Here is a 21919-nt window from a genome sequence, read left to right on the forward strand (position 1 = left end):
ATATCCCGAGGCTTTGCAGGCGTTCGTTTGAAAAGGTTTCTAGTAAAGCGTGGGCTTCCAATGGTTGCATGACTGATTTGCTCTGGAATTTTGCGAACATCGATTTTGGGAACAACTCGAGTTGACAACTGTCTGCCAAAAATGCCGTAGTTCATGTACGTTACAGTAATCTCCCCGAGTTCTTGATGCGCCTCTATTTCGGTGAATGGTAGAGTTCCGTAGAGACTTCCGCCTAAAGCTCCTAGGCAGAAGCGTCGTGCTGTGTGATGGACAAATCGGACGGTTTGCTCTTCTTCGTCGATCATCACCAAACTTCCGCAGAACTTTAACATTCTTATGACGTCGTTGATGCGTCTACTAGGATCCCAGGAAGTATCGCCAATCCTAACGCTCATGATGTCCTTGATTTGATCGATGCTCAATGGTTCAAACGCGGCGGTGATGAACTTGAAAAGTCGCACATGGTATCTTTTGTGGTCTAGCTTTGCGGAGCTTTTCAGTATACGAGTGTAAATGTCTGCTAGGTCTTTGGGAAGAGAGGCAAGAGCTTGTCGAATGTCGTGATCGGAAGCCTCGAAACATACAGCATCCAACTGCAAAGAAACCCAAAGAAACCTATTGCATAGTTAGTCAAACAATAAGACATACTTGCATAATTGTAGCTTGATTGAAGAATCAGCTGGCAGATGTATCAAACAGAAGAGTAATAATAGAGTACGCATAAGCAGGCAAGCTCTATCGGTTGCAATGCCCTTAGGATACCCCTTGCGATTGAGAGAAAAGAAAGAAACAAGAGGAGGAGAAGCTGAAGGATCTTGTAGTTAAATGTGCGGCGAATAAAACTTACATGCCATTATACCCTTTGAGAAGTGCTTCACGGATTTCAGTAATCAGTTGAGCATCGCTGGTGACAAGCTCGCCGCTATCCTTACGGCGACTAAGCTCGCTGTCGACGTATCTCTCAATATCAGGGTTAAGGTTAGGCATGGAGATATGCCATGTGATGATTATATCGTCTCCAAAAAGAACTTCAGCTGAGAGCCTCGCTGAAAGTCCAAGGTGCCAGCCTGGCATACCTTGTATTTCAGCTAGACATTGGAGAAGACCGCGACGCTCTTCAGAACGACATTCATCTAAGCCATCTATAAGGACGTAAGTCCTACTTTTGTTGGTGGATGACACCATGATTCTTGTCATTGCCGCCGTGTCAAGCGTCGGTATATCGTCTGTGAACTGCTGACTCCCGACGGAGATTTCGGATAGATACTGGCGGGTGAGGCTACCGAGAATTGTTTGGCACTTTAAGCTCTCCGGATTGTCATGGCGGCAGAAGAAGTAGAATACCACCGACTCTCTTTGGAGACTGAGGTCATCCACAAGGTTGGCAATCGTGACAGACTTCCCAGCACCGACCTTGCCGCTGAGAAGCATGACTGAGGAAGCAGCATCGTTTTTCCAAGATTGATATTCTTTCCAACTTGAAATTAGGGAGCAAGTCCCTTTCTTCCGGGTTTGCTTCCAGGCTGTTTGATAGTCGTATGTTGAGCAAGCATCAAGCCATCGTACCTTGGTCTCGAGACGTCTGCGATAATCGTCAGAGTTTGACCACCTAGTCAGAAGGACTCTGGTCTTCGAAGCTTGCTGTATTTCGTTCATGAGACTTTCGTTTAACAGAACTTCAATCTGTGAAGAGATAGAAGTTGACCATAGAGAAAGGTCGGAGTGAAGTCGCTTCAACTCGGAATCGTCTAGAGCAGATATCATCCGGCTCAACCTAGGTTTGCGACTGAAGGTTTGAATTTGTTGGCATATTCGGACAACCACAATATAGTATTCGCACATGTTCTTTTGTAAAGCCTGTGACTTTGGGTAGATGAGTGCCATAGTATGGTGACGAGGAGCCTGGCGTCCAGCCTCCATGAATAGTTCGGAGAGCCTCTCTAGATAGGACAAATGTCCTAAAGACAGCTTCGGAAGTATTAGTTACAGTTACCCATCATTTCTGGCCCCTCAAGCTCACCTGAAGCATCATGCGGACTGCTGCCCATACGCCGCAAGCAATCAAATTCTGAGAACCTCCTACAACAACATCTCCTAGAGCGGCGTATTGCTGTACTGATTGAAGTATGTTCGTGAATCTAGGACCGAATGACCTAGATTCTTTGTGCTTCTCATGTGCTTCCCGGTCTAGTTCAGCAGTGACTTGCATTACATCCTTCAAGGCTGGAGGGCTCATCCGAGCCGTTGCCCGAGTGTTTCTGAATTCCGCCTTTTGCTTGGTGTCGAGGCAAGCCTCAAACTCGGAGACTGCCTGCGCCAGACGGATCTCCGTCTTTAGTGGAGATGCACGACGAAGGGCAAGAGACATGGCTGTACGTGGTGGGTGAGAGTCTTCCGTCTATGATCTGCTCATCATGAACGGGAGATAAAGAATGCTTGATCGAATTTCAATTTTCAGGATGCGTCGTAGCCTTACCCTGCTGACATGTCAGCAATTGAGGCGCGGCATTCCGATGTGGTTATTGGATAAGCCATGCATTAATAGAGCCCCGATTGGAAGTGTATCAGCGAGAAGCCACAATCACCTGTCTAAAGCGACTAAGCCCGAGCTTGGAGTTTCCTATATTACCTATGCAGATTTTGCAGTATGCACGTATTGGGAATATTTGTTTGATTGGCGGAAATGCTTGAACGGCTAGTCTGCGCCAAACTCGGTGGGAGAAAAGAAATGGAGTGATGGGAATGAACCGAAACTATGAAGAGAATCTTACTATCGCAGAAATTATGGTTCATGGCTTGCTCATGGCTCGTTACTGAGCCAGGACATCAGCAAACTGAGTCATGTTTAGATGAACCTATGAAATCAAAGGGAACTTGGAGGGGCCGGGTGATTCCTCCATCACCTCCATCGCATGAGTATTCTGATAGCATTAGCCCCGTCAATCCTTCAATCAAATCGGAAGGGGGTCCGTCTTTGGCGTTCCAATCCTCTTCAGTGTTTCTCCGTCCGACTCTTGCCAAGGGTACTTATGTGCAAGAGCACGAATCATCTTCTCGTGGTGAGGAGATCGTGCCTCCACAGACGTCTCGTACGGGGCCAAATGACTGATTGCACCGGGAAGACTCTTCATCTGTGGCTCAACTATATGGCCATCAACGAACTTCTTTCGAATGTTGAACACAGCCAGAGACTGCACAAAGTCGAGGAACAAGGTGTTCTCGGCGAAAGTCTTGCCAGCGCAGATTCGTCGACCAAAGCCAAAGACGAATTTGCGAGGGTCGGTTTCAGGCTCGTGCCCAGGACTTTCCAAATATCTTTCGGGCCTAAACTCATTGGGCTCCGGGTAGATACTGGGATCATGGGTAAACCACCTTCGATCGGGGGAACAGCGTTAGTCTATCATCAAGCGTGCTGTTCCAGAAACAACTCACCAAACATTGGGCAGGATCATTGTGTCTTTTGGAATGCGGTATCCAGCATAGACAGTATCCTCGTCGGCAGTGTGGGGAAGAGCGGTGGGAACTACTGAATGCCATCGCAGAGTCTCTTTCATGATAGCTTCAATGTACGGCAGAGAGTCTCGATCCTCCAGAGTAGGAAGGCGCTCAGTACCCACCACCCGATCAATCTCCGCCTGGGCCTTGGCTTGAACTTCGGGGAACATCGTCATGGCCAAGAAGAAACATGCGACAGTTGACACAGTCTTCAACCCATTAGTCAGCTCGTACATACTAGAGGAAGGAGGAGAACGTTGTCTTACCGTATCGGCACCTCCACTATAGAGAGATGACGATCCCCATTTGATCTCGCGTGCGTCCTCGGCAGTATTCTCGCTGTTCTTGAGCAGATTCGCCACAAATGAGTTGTTTTCCCTTCCTTCGGCTAGCTGACGCTGCACGAATGCGAAGGGCGTCTCGATTGCAAGGTTTAGCTCATATGCCCACTTCCGAGCCAGTTTCTTCCAACCTGTTCCGGGAACCCAATCTGGCACATAGCGGACTTAAAGACGTCAGACTTTCCTCCAAGTGCAGTGTATACGAAGACATCGAATATTACTGAAATAGTGGATTGATAACTTACGGCTTGGGATAATGTCCACCAGAAAGGCGCCTGGAACACCTGAGCTGGATAAATCCTCGGTACATTGTTGGATCATGTCAATGAGCGGATCTCTCTTCTCTTGCTCGGCGTTGTAGCCATAGACAACCTTCAGGATAATAGAGCCGGCTTGTCTGTCGTTAGAAATATCAGTAAGCTGCGTCTTGTGGGTTTTGTCGGCGGATTGGTCAACACACCTCTTGATGTGGTCTCTCAGACTTTCGGGGTTGTCAAGAACGTGCTGAAGGAAATAGGCAACTTCAGCTTCCTGCAAGCTGTGATACTGTGAAGCAAGTGCCTTTGTACCCATGATACGTGCGAAGTTCTTGCGATGCGCACGCAATGTGTTGTTGTACTTCAATGCCGCGGTCGTTTTGCTCCAGCCAATGCTGATGACATGTCAGTCAACAACCCATGATTGGAAACGAGTTTGAATGAACGCACATGTCGCCGGCGAAATTGAATACCGCCCTTGACGAGTATGTTGCCCGCTTGTCCAACATGTCAATCGCCATCTGAGCATCGTTGACGAAAATGAGGATATTGCCCATGATAGTAATCGAACTGATGGGACCTATTCATAGCCACCTCATCTTAGCAAGAGTCCGTTCAGCTACTGCGCGCAGACTTTGCATATGCGCAGCAATCGGAAGTACGCAAGCTTACCATACTCGGCAAGCTTTGCCCAATGTTCCGCCTCCAGAACGCCAGGTTCAGGCAAGTCACGTAAGTTCCCTACCAACGGAAGTCCCTTGGGCCCAGGAGGAAGGGGAGCAAGATTTGCATTTCGTCTCCATTGAACCAGCCTGTCTGCCACATAAATGACGCAGAGTATGGCTAGGAAGCCAACAACAAGCATTGAGTCTTGCATACTTGTTCCTGTTGATTCGAGGTAGATATTCAACACCCAAGATATACAGCCAAAAATGACAGCAGCCCCCATTTATGTACATTTTCTTCTTGTTCACGCTAAGTAACCCCTCACCATCGCTGGGCGAAGGTGACACCTATCCAATCACGAAAGAACCTTTTTCTGCATGACGATCTCGAACGAAGTGGGCATTCGCACAAGTACCACGCCTTTCTTGCGATTTGGGGAAGGTACGCCCGCAAGTCCCCTGTTGCGACATGGCTGTTGGTCCAACGACCACGAGTTCATGCATGGCCGAGGACCACAAAATTGTGAGAAAGAGGAGAAGGGGCCGTTTTACAGCGGTCCGCACAAATCAGGGTGGCCGGATACCCGCTTACCCACGCATGCCTCGTAATTATGCTTCTCTGCCGCAATTGATCGGCATCGACGAGCCGTCCCGTTGCTGCGAGTGAGTTTTCACCGACGAAGGCATTGTCGAACCATCGATCGGATCAATCAAACTCTCAAATACTATTGAATCACATTTCATAGCCAAGCATGCAGTCCAGCCAAGATAATTGTGGGAAGGCGTGCGGCTTGATCAGCCTGATGATACGAGCGGCGGTGTCTGCCTTCCGGCAAAGTAGGATATGATGTCGTCGAAAGCACAGTGCTTGGGAAGCCTAATAATCCCTAAGATGATAGTAAGTGAGTTTAAAGATAAGTTGGGCGACAACTGTAAGGTTTTGTAGAAGAGCATTATGTTTATGTATTAATTACGAAGGTTACGTCTTGCTCTCGAAACTATTAGGCGCGGCACATCCTGCCGTCAGAACCAACGGTCCATGCCTCACTGCCGACGCCCTTCAGGACGTAGAACAGCGACTCAGGATCATACTTCTTCTTGATAGAGAGAAGCTTGCTGTAGTTCTCGCCAAAGAAGGCGTTTTGCCAGTCAGGTTGTCTGAAGTCTGCCTCGTTCATGTACGACGCGCTTCCGGGAGTCACAGAGGTAATCAGTGGCATAAACTCCTCCGTCATGCGTCTTTGTGAAGCCTCCATGTCAACCCAAGGCGCAGCATTGTCCCAGTTGGTGATGAGCTGCAGTTGCATGACGGCTTTGCGCCACGCGGGGTGCACAGCGTTGCTAGCGGCACCCGCAGGCTTATCGTAGTGGCCAACGCTACCTGCGAGCAGAACGCCGTTGGCCGTAAGGTTGTTGACAACCTTCTGATATTCGACGTTGTTGGTCTCAAGAACGGTACGCGGGATAAGTCGGCCGCCAAACTGGTACCTCGTCACCTCGAGGTTGCCCTGCGGAAGAGGGCCCATGTACCGGTCGTAGTGATCACGGTAGGACAGCTCGCTGTAGGCCACCGCCAGAGTGACACCGATTTCCTCCATGGCTTTAGTAAACGGCGCCAAAACGACATCGCGAACGTAAGCAGCGGTAGAGTTCCAAACGGTCAGTGGCCGCAGGACCAGGAACTGAGAGTTGTGAAGGAACACAACAAAAGCGCCGTTGTCCGTCATGTTGGGCAGCAGCTCGTGGAACTTGGAGACAGCGGCGTTGAACTTCTCCGGAGTGGTTGTAGCAGCAAGAAGCTGGAAAGCAGCGCCGCCAACAGTCTCTGCCTGGTAAGCGCGGACGGTGAGACCAGTCACAACTCCAAAGGTGCCGCCGCCGCCTCCACTGAGAGCCCAGTACAGATCGGTGTTTTGAGTCGCGGAAGCAACGACCGTCTTGCCGTCAGCCGTGACAACCTGGAAAGCAAGAGTCTGGTCCGCACCCAGGCCGAATTGGGTGCTCAACGCAGAGTGTCCGCCGCCTTGAATGAAGCCGCCAGCAAGACCGACTGTCGCACACTCACCGGACACGACAGTGAGGCCCTTGGCGTGGGCAGCCTCAAGCATCTCGTATCCGAGAACACCGGCTCCGACGTTGACAGCGGGACCCGAGTAGTACTTGTCGGACCAGGTGGTGAAGTCAATGGTCTTGAGGTGGTTGGTCCAGATAGCCAGTGCTCCGGCACCAGTAGACCGGCCAAGGAAGCTTTGGAGACAATCAGCGCCTGTTGCAAGGTCACAGCATAAAAATCTGTAAGAATGTTGCTTACTCATGCCCAGTGTTGCGAACAACGACGCGAAGGTTGTTCGCCTTGGCAAACTTGAGAGCATAGCTCACATCCGCCGTGCACTTGACATCAACGGCGTAGCTGACATAGTTGCCCAGAGTGCAAGGAATGGACCTGTCTGTGAAGGGATCACAGGACTGGTTGGCGAAGTAAGATTGCATCACGGATGACGAAGAAGGAATACTGTTGATGAATCAGCATATTGTCTGACAGTGATCGCGGTTTCTCGGACACTCACTGCGTCAAGGGGTTCGTCCACCCTGCCTGGAGAGCGGCACAAGCGTCAGCATCGTAGGTAGGATCGTGGCACGGCGATCCAATTGGCTCGGTAGCAACAAGACGTCCACCGACGGTGTCGTTCAGCCTGTTCCAAGACGAAACCGAAGGCCAGCATGCATCCCCGGGCAGGCAGTGACATTGCTGCTTGGGGGCCACGGCTGCAGCAGTAAGGGTAGCCAAGGTGGTGGCTACGGCCAGGTAAGAGAGCCTCATGTTGATGACTTGAGTTGGGCAAGTAGTCAACGGAGGTAAGGAAAAGTGAGTGAGAGGGGTGGGTGGCTAAGAGGTGAGCTGCACGACAAATATGATTATCTTCCCAAGCTCATATATCCCTCGCACTGCTGGTCCCTATTTCATCTCGAATTCCACCCTCCCTGCAACGATGAATGCGCAACCTCGGCCTGGGGCGGAGCGAGACCCCATCTGGTCTACTACATTGTTGGCGGCGACGTTGGAGAGTCTCTCATGCGCCATATTCACCTGTTGGTTCTGAAATTCGAACATCGATAGCCTGCGGCCGGATGCCCGAAACTGGATCGGCCGAGTACGCGGTCGCGGGCATCCTTGCAAGCACACGCATACTTATCGACGACCCCATTACAGAACTTCCTATTGTAGATAGTGACACCCGATGGACCCATAGATTCCATGCATGAGCCCCTGATTCGGCCTTACCCGGGGAATACGGATGAGACACCGGGTGGCCCGGACGGCGACGATGGGTGTCAAGAATGATTGCTCCCGCGGGGGCGGGAAGGGATAATCTTCTCCAGTCTTCAGCCCAGCGCGCACAGATCTAGAGTTGATTAAAAAGAGGCTAAAATGACAACGATGGGATGAACCAGATCGACCCTCGATTGCTGAGTGAATCCTGCCGTCCGCGCCGCTCGTAGAATTGCTTCTGTGCCGCCCACGGGATTGAAGATGTTGAGTGCATTATTGTTCTTCAGTGGCGTCGAACCCGAGATCTGGTAGGGTATTAATTTCCGGGCAGCAGGATTCTGAGCTGCTGTGCCGCTGGTGGCTTCGATTTGTTAATGCATTTTCTGCTGCAGGGGCTCTTGGCCAGAACGCGAGGACGGGACTCGCTTCCGTTTGAGGGAGCCAAGAAGCGGCATGGGGGCGGAGTCTCTCACAACCAACGGTTCATTCGGCCCTCATCTGGCTGGAACATGTGCTAGGCTGAATGAAGTGATGCAGATGCCTCCGGGAATGGCCTTGCAAACTGGCAATGTGATGCCAATCCTTCGACCACATGTGCAGCGTATCATCAGCCGAAGCGAGGGAGACTAGCGTTCATCCCTAGAATTCCTGACCAAATCGCCAACAATTCTGGGACGTGGCGGCCGCACATTTTGAACCCTGCTTTGCCACATGGACTCCAGGGGACTTTCTTCGTGAAGGGAATTGCTTTCATTTATTCTTAAGCAAAGATCATCCGAGTCATTGCCAGCAGCAGTCCTGCTGCCGGCCAAGAAACATGGCATCCTTTCATCGACTCGTGTTGGTGTTGGTCCTGGCCGTCTTGTCCATCGCGACGGCACAGCAGACACCCGCCAATAAACCCAGCTATCCGGTTTGCGCCGTACGTCCTCCCTTGTCCGCTCGTCAAACGCTGACTCGGACTTCATCATCATCAGCCTCAAGATTGGCATTGGCTGACCTGCTGTGAATACAGACAAAATGCATAGCTCAAGCCTTCCAAGGCGGCCTGTGTGCTCCTACAAACCAGACTTGCATATGTACAAATGCAGCGTTTCAGTATAACGTCACGCTGTGTGTTACGGGAAGTTGCACGATTCCCGAGGCTCTCGGTATATTTTCCCTAGCTTCTTGCCTTCTGACTGACATCTAACGCTGCCGATATTTCAGCTACCAAAAATGCGAGCCTCACGAATTGCGGCGCTCCGGTGCGCGACCGATCCCAGGAATACGTGATCCTCTCGAACGTCATGGCCATTTTGGGTGCGGTCTTCGTCTTGGCTCGATTCTCATATAAGATCTTCTTCGCAGGCCTCGACATTGGCTGGGACGACTGGTTCGTCTTGGCCACGTTGATTGCGGCCATGCCGAGCGCCATCATCACTGTCTATGGAACGACGAAGAATGGCCTCGGCCGAGACATCTACACGCTGACGCCGCAGATGATCACCAACGTGTTGTTCTACTTCTACATCATGGCTTGGCTGTACTTCTTGCAGGTGACACTCGTCAAGTTGGCCATCATCTTCTTCTACATGCGAATCTTCCCTGCCCGAGAGGTGCAGCGGATGCTTTGGGGAACAACGATATTCATTATCGTGTGGGGCCTGGCGTTCGTTATCACCGCGGTCTTCCAGTGCAAGCCTATCCACTACTTCTGGACCAAGTGGGACGGCCTGCACGAAGGCAGTTGTGCGAACGCCAATGCTATCAGCTGGTCCAATGCCGCTATCAGCATCGCCTTAGATTTGTGGATGCTAGCAATCCCGTTATGGCAATTGCGGGCTCTAAGGCTGCACTGGAAGAAGAAGATCGGCGTCGCAATGATGTTCATCGTGGGGACCTTGTGAGCACCCTTGCAAAGACCCCGATTGACTCGTGGCTAACCTTGCAACAGTGTGACCGTCGTGAGCATCATCCGCTTACAATCTCTCGTCGATTTCGCCAAAGGCTCTAACCCAACGATGGACTTCATGGAGGTCAGCATCTGGAGCACCATCGAGATCATCGTCGGAATCATGTGCGCCTGTCTACCATCTATCCGCATGATTCTGGTCAAGTTGTTCCCGTCTATTTCCGGATCGACAATCAGGAGCAAGGGTCGTCAGTACTATCAACAGTACGGGAGCGATAACAGGTCCAAGGCCGCTCGCAGCCAGCCCCGAACAGTCGGCGTGGTTACTGTCGATAGAACGAGCCCGGATGTCGATTCTCGGGACCGCCATATCAAGTTTCAGAAGACATTCACAGTCTCATACAGTGATAGCGATGAAGCTAGCCTTGTGCAGATGGCGGACCTGCAGAGGCCAAGACAAGCACATCATTAGCGGAGGTGGATTATTTGAGCTTCTTAGTTATTAAATAGAAATCATTTCTGATCACAATTTGGCAGTTGCAAACCCCACCGCTTTCTTCAGCAGCAAGTCCGAGCCGACCAATAATAATAGCAGGGGTTTCGATATTCTTCGTTAATCCTCGTGTTCAAGCCATACAGGGGGCCGTTCTTCAGGCCGGCGTGATCAATGCAAGGCAATCAGGCTGCATGCTGACTGCATGGAAGTCGTATTATCAACCGTCTTCTAGCGCATCCATGAGTAGAGACAGATTCTTGTTGGCTAATTGATGGGCCGTCTGTACGCGGTCCCTTGGCCAGCATGCGGTGGCAATACAAAGTACAGGTGATCAACCTGTGAGCAGTGGAGTGTCACACCGCGTGATAAATACCAAGCAGTCTATTCTCCTTCGCTCTCGCATCATCATGGGCATTATCAAAGTGCATTCAATCTACCAACGAGATGTTGGAATCCATCTTTGGGCCCTCGGTCCCAGCAGCGGTCTCGACTGACTCTGTCACTCCGCTTCACTATTTTGACGACACACCAATATGGCGATCCTTCATTCTCTACTCCCTCTTGGTGTTTGACGAAATCCTGGACGCTGACACCCTTCGATCAAGCCTCGAGCGTCTTACTTGTCGGGAAGGATGGCGAAAACTCTCAGCCCGTTTGCGAAAGAATTCAACGGGTGCTCTGGAATATCACTTCCCCCAAATCAATGATTTGGAACGTGGCACAAGACCTGCTCTGTCATTTTCAAGAATCGACAACACCCACATGTCAATTAGAGAGCACTCAGTAGCCTCGAAATTGCCACATTTACAACCGAAGGATGACAAGCGCCCAACCGTGATGGGAGACACGGATAGTTACCTCTCACTTATGCGACGCCCAGGAAATCCGCCCTTGAGTCTCAACGATTATCTGACTAGTGATGCGCCTCAGCTGGGACTGCACATCATTTCGTTCTCGGATGCAACGCTGGTCACGCTGTACTGGCCTCATACGCTGTTTGACGCATTTGGAAAGAGGGCTCTTCTGGACGCTTGGGTGTTGATGCTGCAAGGAAGAGATGGCGAAATTGCATCCCCGTATGGAGGTGACGCGCCAGGGGTTGACTTTGACCCTCTTGCCAAGTTTGGCTGCCACTCGACAGAACCGTACAAACTCCGGTCGCAGTTAATGTCGAGCCTGAGTCTCGGTGCTTGGGCGATTGGTAATCTGTTAGAATTCGTGGGTAAACAAGAGACTCGCGTTGTTCGCGTGCCGAAACTAATCCTGGATAAGCTTGTCAACGACTCGATGTCCGAGCTGCAAGATGGACCTAATCCATCTGATGCCACATCATTCCTGAGCGAGGGTGATGTGCTGTGCGCATGGTGGACCAAGATCGCGACTGCTCATCTACCCGAAAATGCATCGGCTCGGAGGCGCACTCTCGTCCTGAATAACGCCTACTCTCTTCGCAAGGCCCTTGGTGGCGATACCGGGCCGCTCCCCCTGAAGTCTACAGACTCCAACAAGATGGATGCACCTTACCTCTCAAACGCAGTTGGGTTCATCAACGTGGTTGGCACTATGGCTGATGTTTTCGACAAGCCAGTGGGCTACATGGCGTCTCGGATTCGAAATGCTATCAAAGAGCTGGGAACAACACCACAAGTTGAAGCCGCTGCAGCCTTGGTGCGTTCGACTAAGATGAAGCTGCCTCCTTTCTTTGGAGACAAATCCATGCACATGATCACATACTCCAACTGGACCAAGACCGACCTCTTCAACGTTGACTTTTCCAGCGTTGTTAAAACGAAAGACTCTGGCAACAAACAACGTCGCGGAAGGCCGGTGTACATCCAAAACAATCAGGCGGGCTTCGGGCTACCCAATGCCTTTGTGATAATTGGTCGGGACTTAGATGGCAATTATTGGCTATCCGGATACATGAGCCAAGGGCTGTGGGCCAAGACGGAAGCGGCGTTTGAGGCTTGGTGATGCGAGCCGAGGGCAGAATAGTGCGGCGCAGAACGTGGGCGGCTATCGGTCTATTTTGTCGGAGTTGGTTGTTCAGGGATGAATCATGTTCGATAATCTTAGGCTCTCACAACATATGCCTCTACTGAAACCTAGCTTAAGCTCACGTAATCGGAAGTCGCGGAGGCACCACCTCCGCTTAGTCATTATGCATTTTTCACTGATGAAGCTTTAGCAGCGTCAGTTTGACTTGGTCCATAACCTGCCATCAACAAGCGGCCTCCGTGCCCTCCGATGAGCTAACTTTCTCTCTATCATTCTGCTAGGACTCAGCATGTCGCCGAAACGAGCCTGCGACATCTGTTATCGACGAAAGGTAAGATATCCAACTTGTCGTATTTTCAAACAGTGCTGACTGGAAGTTGGATTGCAGATTCAGTGCTTGATACCTGAAGCAGGGGTTCCTTGCGATTGGTGCCGACACCACGACTCTCAATGTACTTTCAACAGAGAAGCTCCGCGTAAATCCAAACAGAACAGGTAAAATAAACCGGTTTACTGAGGAAATTCGCCTGTTTTCATAGCACTGATTCTTCAAACAGGCTTAAATTGACCGACGTCCATGATTTGTATCAGCGCATTCAACACCTGGAGTCGGCACTGGCACAGGCAACTGCGCAGCCGCTGGGGCGTGATGATGCGCTGAACTTCGTCACCCCCACAAGCTGCTCCGTAGAAACGCCGGCTTCTTCAGCGACCCCAGCAGCGACTGAACTCACGCCCGCGTCTCATTCAGTCCGAGAAACAGAATTTCCAGGCTTGCGACAATCTCCAAGTTCTGTGACCTCTATCCCAGCTTCCGATTTTCCCTGCTTTGCCTCTCATATCGGGCCGAACTGGTTCTTCAGAGGCATACATGCTTTCTCTGAAGAGGGTCGCCAATGGATTTCTTCCAGAACGGGCCAGACCGTCGACTTGAGGAAGCTGCGACTGTTCACATCCAACTATGCGCCATCAACGAATTTCTCTTCCGCGTTTCCTGGAGTATCAAGCTTGCCTGACAAACAAGTTCTGCGTGAGCTTGCGTCATCATTCTTAATGTCCCCTTTGTGGCTCTCATTCCCAGTAATTGATCGTTTCTCTTTCGACGAGACACTCGACATCGCATACGGCACGTCGGACGATAGGCCTAATTCACCTACCCAGCTCGCAGCTCTGGCGTCCGTTTGGGGCATCTTGAGTCTGATGAGCCACTGCAAAGATTTGGGCAATGGCTACTCTGGTATTGATGCGAATGATTGTACCAACAAAGCTCGTCAGTTGTTGATGAGTCTTACCGGGCATTACAGCGTAGCAATACTTGAATGTTTAGTAGCTCTAGTAAGCCTTCCTTGTTGCGCCTTTAGTTCTTTAATCAATGGCAAAGCTTACTTAAGACCAATGTAGTACACCCATTCAACGCTAGCTGGCCACTGGCAAGAAGCTGGCTTTTATCTTCCTCTCGCCTGTAGCATGGTGTCTGCCTTAGGGGGACATACCTCTACTTCGCACAATACACCAGACGATGGGACCACTCTATCTGCGAAAAAGAGACTGCACCTTCGGAATCTCTTCTGGATATGCTATGTCGCAGACAAGGACATGGCGCTGCGCACCGGAAGACCACCTCTCTTGTCAGCTGTCTTCTATGATGTGTCCATCCCAAAAGATTATGACCAACACTACGCCTACCTTCGATCATTCGATGAACCAGTAGACCGCCTTAGTGTGGTTGGCGATGGGCCAGTTCCGCATTTCTCTGGCGATCTCGTCCTTACTCAAACTAAAGAGAAGGTTTACAGGCTTCTGTACTCCCCGGCTGTCAGCGAAGCTAAGGACACGACTCTACTTTTGCACATCCGGGAGTTGGATGAAGAGATTGAACGCTGGAGACTGTCGATACCGCTAAACTTTCGACCGGCATTATCAGCCTCTCCGCAAACACTTCTCGCAGCATCCCAAACAAACCCTCGGCAATACGTCAGGTGTTTCGCCTTGCAGCTAGAGTATCTCCATCTGATGACATTTGTACATACCACTGTAAGGAAGTACGACGCCGACGATAGCCAGAGTGATGGTCCACTTGACCTACATAGCGTGATTCACTCGAGCTACGATCTGTCTCTTGAGGCTGGCCGGTCTATCCTTCGATGCCTGAGTCTATTTCTCTCGAACATGCCATTGTGGAGTCTTTGGTTCGTAAACCTACTCGTTTGATTCATGGCCTTGCTGACAAGAAATCCAGGTCGTGTATACATCACGCCACGAACGCTGCCATATCACTCTTCTTGGATATGATCATACATCCGTGCAGCTCAAATGGATCTCTTGATCTGGAGCTCCTCATATCTGCCGCTAATACCATCAAATCCCTCGCAAACAGGGTTCGGACTCCAGTCGAAGCTGACCGAGTTCAAGAAACGGGCGACTTCTTCATGTGGCTAATGTGGCTGGGATCTTGCGCAATAGCAAAAGCAAAGGAAGCACCTTTTGATCTAGCATCGTAGCTATGATTTATGAAAACACCAAGCCGCGCTTGTATCGCAACTTGACTGAACACGATAAAGTCTACGCCCTGGAATCTAAGCTGTCTGGTCAATGTCTATTGTAGGTTTACCGATACATCCAAACTTGAAGTAAAATCACACAGTCCTCCAAAATGGTTCCAAGTGACCCAAAAAGCCACGGCAAACTCGTCAGGAGGTATTCCCTCTCTTGATTGTATGCGATCACACTGAGACCATACATCAAATTGCCCAGAATGGACAGAAAGAGGAAAAGAGGTGCCAGGCCTGGGAATACGTGAGCACATGTGTGGTGTCAGTAGCCCATAGCTTCGGGAGGTTTACCTGCACAGGACCTGCCCCTGTAGTTTTTGATGATCTGAGGCACCCGAGCACTTCATCAATTAGCGATGTCTTCAGGCATAGGCCTTGTTCAACATACCACAAATAGCAGAGGGCCCCGAAATACCCCAGCACCGAACCAAACACTTCAATCGCCGTCTTTGAGTCATCTGCCTTTGCGATGAAAGCGTACAGACTGTTCGTCAGAATGCCAGCTTTGTACAGCAAAGCCCAGCCTGCTACTCCGGCCAACTGCACCAAAACAATGCATACAACGCTGTAACGCCAATGGAAAATGCTCGCGTTCACGTCTCTTTCGCCGTCGTGACTTGCGGGGAATGCCTCAATGCCTGATGCCGAAGCGTGGTGGGGCGCCACCTCCCCTCTGTCGTCAATGTCGGTTGAAATAAGTGGCTGTCTTTCTTGACTCATCGTCGCAGTCTCTTGAACGCGTTTTCGACTCAAATGGTTATAATACAAGCATTGGCAGATGAGTGTCGAATCAGAAACGCAAAGATAGGCGGATACGGCCAGACTTGCAGGTGCGATATGGTTGACGATACCACCTGCATGTTACCCAAGTATGTCAGATCTTGCTCGGGAGATGTCGGAAGGCTTGCCTACCGAGAAGATTCGACACGTCTCCTAGTAACCACACAAAGAGAAACGCCATGGATAAGCTGTCTGCACTCTGTCGCTGGTAGTTGGTGATGAGTTGGGGAAACTGGTGGAGCTCAGCACGCGGATCGATGATGGTGGGAAGGAATCTGTTAGTCATTTACCAAGAGACATAGAAATGCAGCCATGCTAATACTTCCCAGTATCTCGGACGCATCTTTGCCGGTTATCTGACCTGGCGAGAGGCCCCAAAGTGGCGCGGAGGAGTCCATGGTTGGAGATGGACATGTAGATGAAAAGTTCAAGTTTCGGTAGGGTGGCTGCATGACTCCGAGATAAGAGAGACAATCATCCGATCAAGAGGGGACCAATTGGGTTGACTTATCGATGACGCTCAACGGTGAGCTGGCTGACTCATCAAAAGATGTATCTACTGGCTCGCCAACTAAGAAAATCCCAGCACATCTCTGTAACTATTTTAGGCTACGCCAGCGCCTCAGGTGAGCGAAACAAAGCTAGCTCTCTCAACCGCCCGTTGCAAACGCCTTTATATCCAAGCCACTTGCAACGAGTCCAACGCGACTAGAGTTGGTCGCGAAACAAGGCAGCCTAGTGCCGTACGAAAGGACATGTGACCATGCTTTTTCCTATTTGCGGTACCATATGCGGGCCTTTCTCCCGTGTCGCATCTTCCTTTGCAACTGCATCATTCCGTACAGTAGTGCCTCTGCCGTGGGAGGGCACCCAGGCACATAAATATCAACAGGAACAATACGGTCAGCTCCTCGCACAACAGAGTAACTGTAATGGTAGTATCCTCCTCCGTTGGCGCAGCTCCCCATACTGATGACCCATCTAGGCTCGGGCATTTGATCGTAGACCTGGCGAAATGCCGGCGCCATCTTGTTGGTCAACGTGCCGGCCACAATGAGGACATCCGCCTGCCGGGGTGAAGCTCGAAACATGTATCCGAATCGATCTTGATCGTATCGCGGGCCTGCAATATGCATCATTTCAACGGCGCAGCAGGCAAGGCCAAACGTCATAGGCCACATTGAGCCCTGGCGGCCCCAGTCGGCGATGATGTCGAGCGAAGTGCTGAAGCGAAGACCTTGGTCAGCTTGTAGTATCGGTAAAAGAAGGAAAGCGCAGGGACTGACACTAGATATTCGACAAGCGATTTGGGCTTCGCTTGTGAAGGGAGCGCGACTTCTCGCCGGCCTGCTCGCGTCGAGACGCTTGGCGGAGCGGAAGAATTGGTGACATGTCGGCCCAAGACTAATGGGAAATCGCCGGTTTTTATCAATCCCAATGGACGCATACGACGCAAAGAAAGAAATTTGGACATGTTTCACGGCTCTTGTTGGAAAGAGCGAAAACAAGTGAACAGAGAATTCAACATGGACGGAAGAGCTCACACGGGCGCTCGCTTACATTAAAGAGGTTGCCCATCTCTAGAAGGGCCTGGGCCGGCAACACAGCGGTGCACAAGAATCCCTGACGGCCCCAAACTCTTTATGATATTGATCAAGCATATCTTGCCAGAATCATCGAAAACCTGATTGGCATGCCGGTCTCCGTCAATCTCCCGTCCCTCTGAGATGTCATCCGAGGATGGCCGTAAGACCCCGCGGGGTCCACTTCGGACTCGTCGCGAGAACGAAGTGGGGCTTTCCGAGGTTGGATGGCAGAGCTTGGGCTGCTGGGCGACTGATGCACCCAGACCCGAAGTCTCGGCGGACTCATTCATCCACATCAGCGCCGCAGATTTCGACTGATCGAATTGAGCACATTGCAATCGGTCAGTATCATCTACCTGGTTATTGGTCGGCTCTTGGTACCAGCCTGGGGTTGAAACAAGTTGAACAATCACTTCATTTGCAGCGCCGTTGCCTCGGCCATGACCACATGCCTTCAAGTCAACTCCCGAACATGAAAGACCTACCTACACTGCGTCGCGGGCCCAAAAAGAGTCACCGGAAGGTCCACACAGGATGTACAACATGCAAAAGGAGGAAGGTCAAGGTAAGTAGCGGTGTCTTTCTACTCGTAACTGAGTATCTAAGAGTGAATCCGACAGTGCGATGAAGAGCAACCGATATGCAATCACTGTGTCAAGCAAAAAGCAGACTGCGACATTAACTCCAAATCAACCAGCAACTTTCGCCAACATGAGCTTCTGGACGGGCCCACCCTCGCCCCCAGTCAAGTACCAGACCTCAACATGCTGGACCTAGAGCTGATCTATCACTGGACACTCTGGACCCACGACTCACTCACACTCAGCCCCCTACTTCGGACTTTCTGGCTCAGGAATACCACCAAGGCAGGCTTCCGCTGCGATTATGTCATGCGTAGCATTCTTGCTCTCTCGGCTGTTCACCTAGGTCATGTCAACCCCGTCAGAAGCGAGGCGCTCGTTCGGTATGCCCTTACTCAGCACAACCTGGCTGCCGCAACTGTTAGGGGGTTGATACACCACAATGATGATTCAAAAAGTACGGTAACGGCGGAGAACCTATTCCTGTATTCCGTTCTCATCAACTTCTATGGTAAGCTGCGGTCATGGCTGGCCTTGAGGACATTGCAGCCATCTCTAACATTCTTGTAGTCATCTCTCAGACCGATGACCCCCACGCCTCCTTCTTCGGTCGCACCGGAAAGACAGAAAACGATACTCCTGACTGGATGGCGTTCTTCAAAGGCTCTAGGAATCTCTCGCTGGTCTCGTCGTTACTCGTCAGCTGCAGCCTCACCCATCCTCTCATTGAGCATATGGTGCAAATGTACTCCTACCGGGATCTCGTTGCTCACGGCCCTTACCTCAACTCGCTTCTTCAGCACATGAATACTGTCAAAGATGGCTGTTTCAAGTCGGAAATTTCCACTTACTTGCATGCAGCTCAAGAAATAGAAGCTACTTTCGGGGTGTTGCGCGAGTATCCTGAGACTCGAGAAATAATCCATGTCTTTCTCTTGATAAGCAATGTGTCAGACCACAGGGGAGACTTCATTGCCTTGCTCCAACAGCCCGAACCATCCCAAGAAGCCCTGGTGATCTTCACGTACTTTTGCATGATCCCACGACGGCTTCCATCGCGCTGGTGGTCAGAGAAGTGGGTCAAGGGGCTTGGAGACGGTGCTTTCAGTTTGCTTGACGATGAGCATAAGGCTTGGATCGTTGAGCCACCGCCATGGGACAGCTGAATATGCGCATACTGAAAGGCAGAATACAAATGATTGAAGAAGGCCATGCGAACCAAGTGAAATCGATTCATTGGAACTCTGTGAATCCAGTCCATGTCTATGTCTACGTCTACTGACCTCAAGCGCACTCAATTTGTTCGACTGTCAGCCACCAAAAGCTCCAACAGGGGCCCTCTCACAGCTTCCTCGCAGGGAAAGTTGAGTAGCTCACCGACCTTGACCGCGGACGGTTTGTCTGACGTTAGGATAGCAAATACCGGGTCTTTCAGAGCAAAATCGATCTGGAAGTCCAACACTAGATCTCGGAATCGCTCCATAAAGTCAACACGACTTAGCCGAGGGTGTTTGGCAAACTGAACCGTCAATCTAGTATCTCCAGCAGAAAGTGCAGCGACAGGAACTTGCACCAGAAGACCAGCAGACAGCTGATCTCGAGTTGATAGGCTGACGCTTGCCTGGTCCGTCTCGGAGTCCCCGATCAACACCTTGACTCCAGACACACTTTCGCTGTCAAGAACACCCATGAATCTGACTTTCCAGTCCCGACCGCCTGGCTTGTCGATGGTCAGTTGACCTGACTCTTGACTCCATTGAATGTTAATAGACCGCTCCAAGCCCGTGCCGCTGTCTTCAGAGCAGTCATCCCTAGGATCCTCAATAATCGTGAACATGCCATTTTGGCCGACAGCCACCAGAATTTCGAATGAGGTGGGGTTTTTTCCGCCATTCATCGGGATCTGCGCAGCGTCCAGGGGGATGATGGAGCCCTCAGGTGCAAGCACTGGCATGTTCGTCAGAGTGCGCCATAGTTGGATCTCCCTGTTGCTATCATAGACGGTTCCAGTGAAAATGTCGATGTAGCGAGCTGCTGTTGGTGGGAGCCAGACTTTGACAGGCGCGTGAAGCGTCTTTAAGTTGGCTGGGTCGACGATAGGGGCCGCAACGAGGGATGGACCAAAGAAGTATTGATTGGGGTATATAAAGGCCTCCTTCCTCGACGGAAACTTCCAGTAGAGAGGCTGAACGAGTGGCTCGTCATCTTCAGCGAACTTGGTGTTCAGAGTGTGGAGGTAGGGGATCAGCCTGTGACGGAGCTGCATGAAGCAAGTGATCACGCGCTCCGCGGCTGGCCTATAGTTCCAGGGCTCCTTGGATCCCCACGGAGTATCGCAAGAGTGCAGGCGCATGATGGGTGAAAAGACACCTAGCTGTACCCATCTGGCAACCAGCTCATCGTCTCGACAACCATGCATGTGGCCACCAATATCGTGCGACCACCAACCGTAGCCGACGTTCGAAGCGGTCGCCGTGAACTCAGGCTGGAAGCGCAATGACTCCCAAGTGACAATGGAATCTCCAGAAAAGCCGATGGGGTACCTCTGGCTACCGGGGCCAGCGTAGCGGGAGAAAATAAGAGCTCGGTTCTCTCCATCATTTTGCTTCTGGTCGAGGAACTGGAAGTGGTTGAGGAGCCAGAGAGGGTCTAGACCAGGGACACTGGAGTAGGGGCCTTGCTGCCAGTCAATCCACCAGAAATCGCAACCCTTTTTCTCCAAGTTGCGGTGAAGAATTTTGAAGAAGGCTTCCATGAATTTGGGGTCTGTTGGGTCGAAGAGAATTGGTGTCTTCTCAGATGTATCATGCCCGAGGAAGGCGGCCATCTCTTCATACTGCTCCTCGTGATGTGCGATACCGACATGCGGATGGTCGTTCAGCGTCATTTTGAGGTTTCGTTGATGCAGTGCATCGGCGAATGCCTTCGGGTCAGGGAAAAGCTCCTTGTTCCAGGTGTAGCCAGTCCAGCCCGAATGAGGCACCTCATTCCCATCAACCAAATGCCAGTCCATATCCATGACGGCAACGGATAGCGGAATGCCCTTGTCGCGGAACTTTTCCATCAGTTCGATATATGAATCAGCCGTGTACTTGTGGAATCTACTCCACCAGTTCCCGAGTGACCATCGAGGAAGTCGTGGAGTGCGTCCGGAGATGTCGAAGAAGGCCTTCATGGCGCCCTTGAAATCGCTTCCAAATGAGAATAGATATCCGTCCACGCGATCGCCCGGTCTCCTCGGGGCGACAAACCCTTCTCCGTCGAACAGCATGCTGTTGCTATCGTCAATGACTGAGAAGCCCGCCCGAGAGAGGACTCCAGAGCCCATATCGCATCGGCCGTCAACACCATCGAGAGTGCGTGCCGTCCCTCCAAGGTTGAAACCTGGCTCTGTTCCAAATCGCCATGTAGTCTCCCACATGGTTGTCTGATGTGTAACTTCAATGGTGAGGCCATTGGGGCTGAAGCGTTTCTTGTCGTACGAGACGTGGATAGTCGGCGTGACGATCTCGAGTCGGTGCTCTGTTTCTTTGATGAGAGGTTTGTGCTTTCGGAAGAAGCGTCGGTTGATGGCAAACGTGGAGGCTCTATCTTCGAAGACGTTGTCTTCGGCCCATTCGTATCGAAGAACGAAGTCGTTGATTACTGTGAAGCGGTAATTTGGCCCGATTATGATCGCGTCGCTGTCCGCGGCAGGGTCCGTCTCGAACTTGAACTGTGCCATTTCTATGGGTGTTCAAGTCGTAGTCGCGCACCTCACGATCAGAAGAGTGTCCACAGAAGAATGCGAGGAGGTCATGATGGCGGTGACATAAAAAGACCTCGTTAAAATTTGAGAGCGACTAGTTTTGGTCATTGCTCTGTGCCATCCTCTAATGCCGTGGGTGCCATTTCAGCACCCCGCCCTTATCCGCAACGATCTGGAAATGTTCGCCGGGATTTCGCTTGAATTTTTCGCCAGAACTTTTCGCTTTCATCACCTTTGTGATGCTCGCTGAGACCT

The 21919-nt window shown here is 51.2% G+C and overlaps 9 protein-coding genes across 9 annotated transcripts; 4 read left to right on the forward strand and 5 right to left on the reverse strand.

The window, feature by feature from the left end:
• Positions 1-2951: 2951 nt before the first annotated feature.
• Positions 2952-4958, reverse strand: CGGC5_v013178 (Multifunctional cytochrome P450 monooxygenase; the record flags this gene model as incomplete). The annotated part of the gene is made up of 7 exons (XM_032021550.2): positions 2952-3372; positions 3433-3704; positions 3762-4000; positions 4082-4233; positions 4297-4488; positions 4544-4673; positions 4766-4958. The coding sequence occupies 7 exons, from the start codon at positions 4956-4958 to the stop codon at positions 2952-2954; spliced, it is 1599 nt and encodes a 532-aa protein (XP_031881398.2).
• Positions 4959-5759: 801 nt separating this feature from the next.
• On the reverse strand, positions 5760-7579 carry ZEB1-5 (FAD-linked oxidoreductase ZEB1; the record flags this gene model as incomplete). Its single annotated transcript, XM_032021551.1, has 3 exons — positions 5760-7005; positions 7070-7270; positions 7326-7579. 3 exons carry the CDS (start codon positions 7577-7579, stop codon positions 5760-5762), a joined length of 1701 nt encoding a protein of 566 aa, XP_031881397.1.
• Positions 7580-8846: 1267 nt separating this feature from the next.
• CGGC5_v013180 (Satratoxin biosynthesis SC1 cluster protein 4) lies at positions 8847-10540 on the forward strand (the record flags this gene model as incomplete). The annotated part of the gene is made up of 6 exons (XM_066152879.1): positions 8847-8951; positions 9045-9180; positions 9239-9914; positions 9966-10298; positions 10357-10400; positions 10461-10540. 6 exons carry the CDS (start codon positions 8847-8849, stop codon positions 10538-10540), a joined length of 1374 nt encoding a protein of 457 aa, XP_066007690.1.
• A 716-nt stretch (positions 10541-11256) lies between these two features.
• sdnM-0 (Transcriptional regulator sdnM) lies at positions 11257-12393 on the forward strand (the record flags this gene model as incomplete). The annotated part of the gene is made up of 1 exon (XM_066152880.1): positions 11257-12393. The coding sequence occupies one exon, from the start codon at positions 11257-11259 to the stop codon at positions 12391-12393; it is 1137 nt and encodes a 378-aa protein (XP_066007691.1).
• A 313-nt stretch (positions 12394-12706) lies between these two features.
• Positions 12707-14918, forward strand: CGGC5_v013182 (putative transcriptional regulatory protein; the record flags this gene model as incomplete). Its single annotated transcript, XM_032021554.1, has 6 exons — positions 12707-12748; positions 12806-12912; positions 12975-13687; positions 13745-13752; positions 13819-14606; positions 14657-14918. The coding sequence occupies 6 exons, from the start codon at positions 12707-12709 to the stop codon at positions 14916-14918; spliced, it is 1920 nt and encodes a 639-aa protein (XP_031881402.1).
• A 106-nt stretch (positions 14919-15024) lies between these two features.
• Positions 15025-16147, reverse strand: CGGC5_v013183 (putative vacuolar amino acid transporter YPQ3; the record flags this gene model as incomplete). The annotated part of the gene is made up of 5 exons (XM_032021555.1): positions 15025-15203; positions 15261-15310; positions 15358-15823; positions 15882-15981; positions 16040-16147. The coding sequence occupies 5 exons, from the start codon at positions 16145-16147 to the stop codon at positions 15025-15027; spliced, it is 903 nt and encodes a 300-aa protein (XP_031881401.1).
• Positions 16148-16522: 375 nt separating this feature from the next.
• CGGC5_v013184 (NADH dehydrogenase [ubiquinone] iron-sulfur protein 7) lies at positions 16523-17327 on the reverse strand (the record flags this gene model as incomplete). The annotated part of the gene is made up of 3 exons (XM_066152881.1): positions 16523-16973; positions 17036-17061; positions 17310-17327. The coding sequence occupies 3 exons, from the start codon at positions 17325-17327 to the stop codon at positions 16523-16525; spliced, it is 495 nt and encodes a 164-aa protein (XP_066007565.1).
• A 480-nt stretch (positions 17328-17807) lies between these two features.
• Positions 17808-19082, forward strand: CGGC5_v013185 (Sterol uptake control protein 2; the record flags this gene model as incomplete). Its single annotated transcript, XM_032021557.1, has 3 exons — positions 17808-17900; positions 17956-18427; positions 18487-19082. 3 exons carry the CDS (start codon positions 17808-17810, stop codon positions 19080-19082), a joined length of 1161 nt encoding a protein of 386 aa, XP_031881466.1.
• Positions 19083-19210: 128 nt separating this feature from the next.
• Positions 19211-21640, reverse strand: xylS (Alpha-xylosidase; the record flags this gene model as incomplete). Its single annotated transcript, XM_032021558.1, has 1 exon — positions 19211-21640. One exon carries the CDS (start codon positions 21638-21640, stop codon positions 19211-19213), a length of 2430 nt encoding a protein of 809 aa, XP_031881379.1.
• Between the last annotated feature and the right edge of the window lie 279 nt (positions 21641-21919).

Source organism: Colletotrichum fructicola (genome assembly GCF_000319635.2).
Source record: "Colletotrichum fructicola Nara gc5 chromosome Unknown KSG_Nara_v1_contig08, whole genome shotgun sequence".
In the NCBI taxonomy this organism is placed as follows: domain Eukaryota; kingdom Fungi; phylum Ascomycota; class Sordariomycetes; order Glomerellales; family Glomerellaceae; genus Colletotrichum; species Colletotrichum fructicola.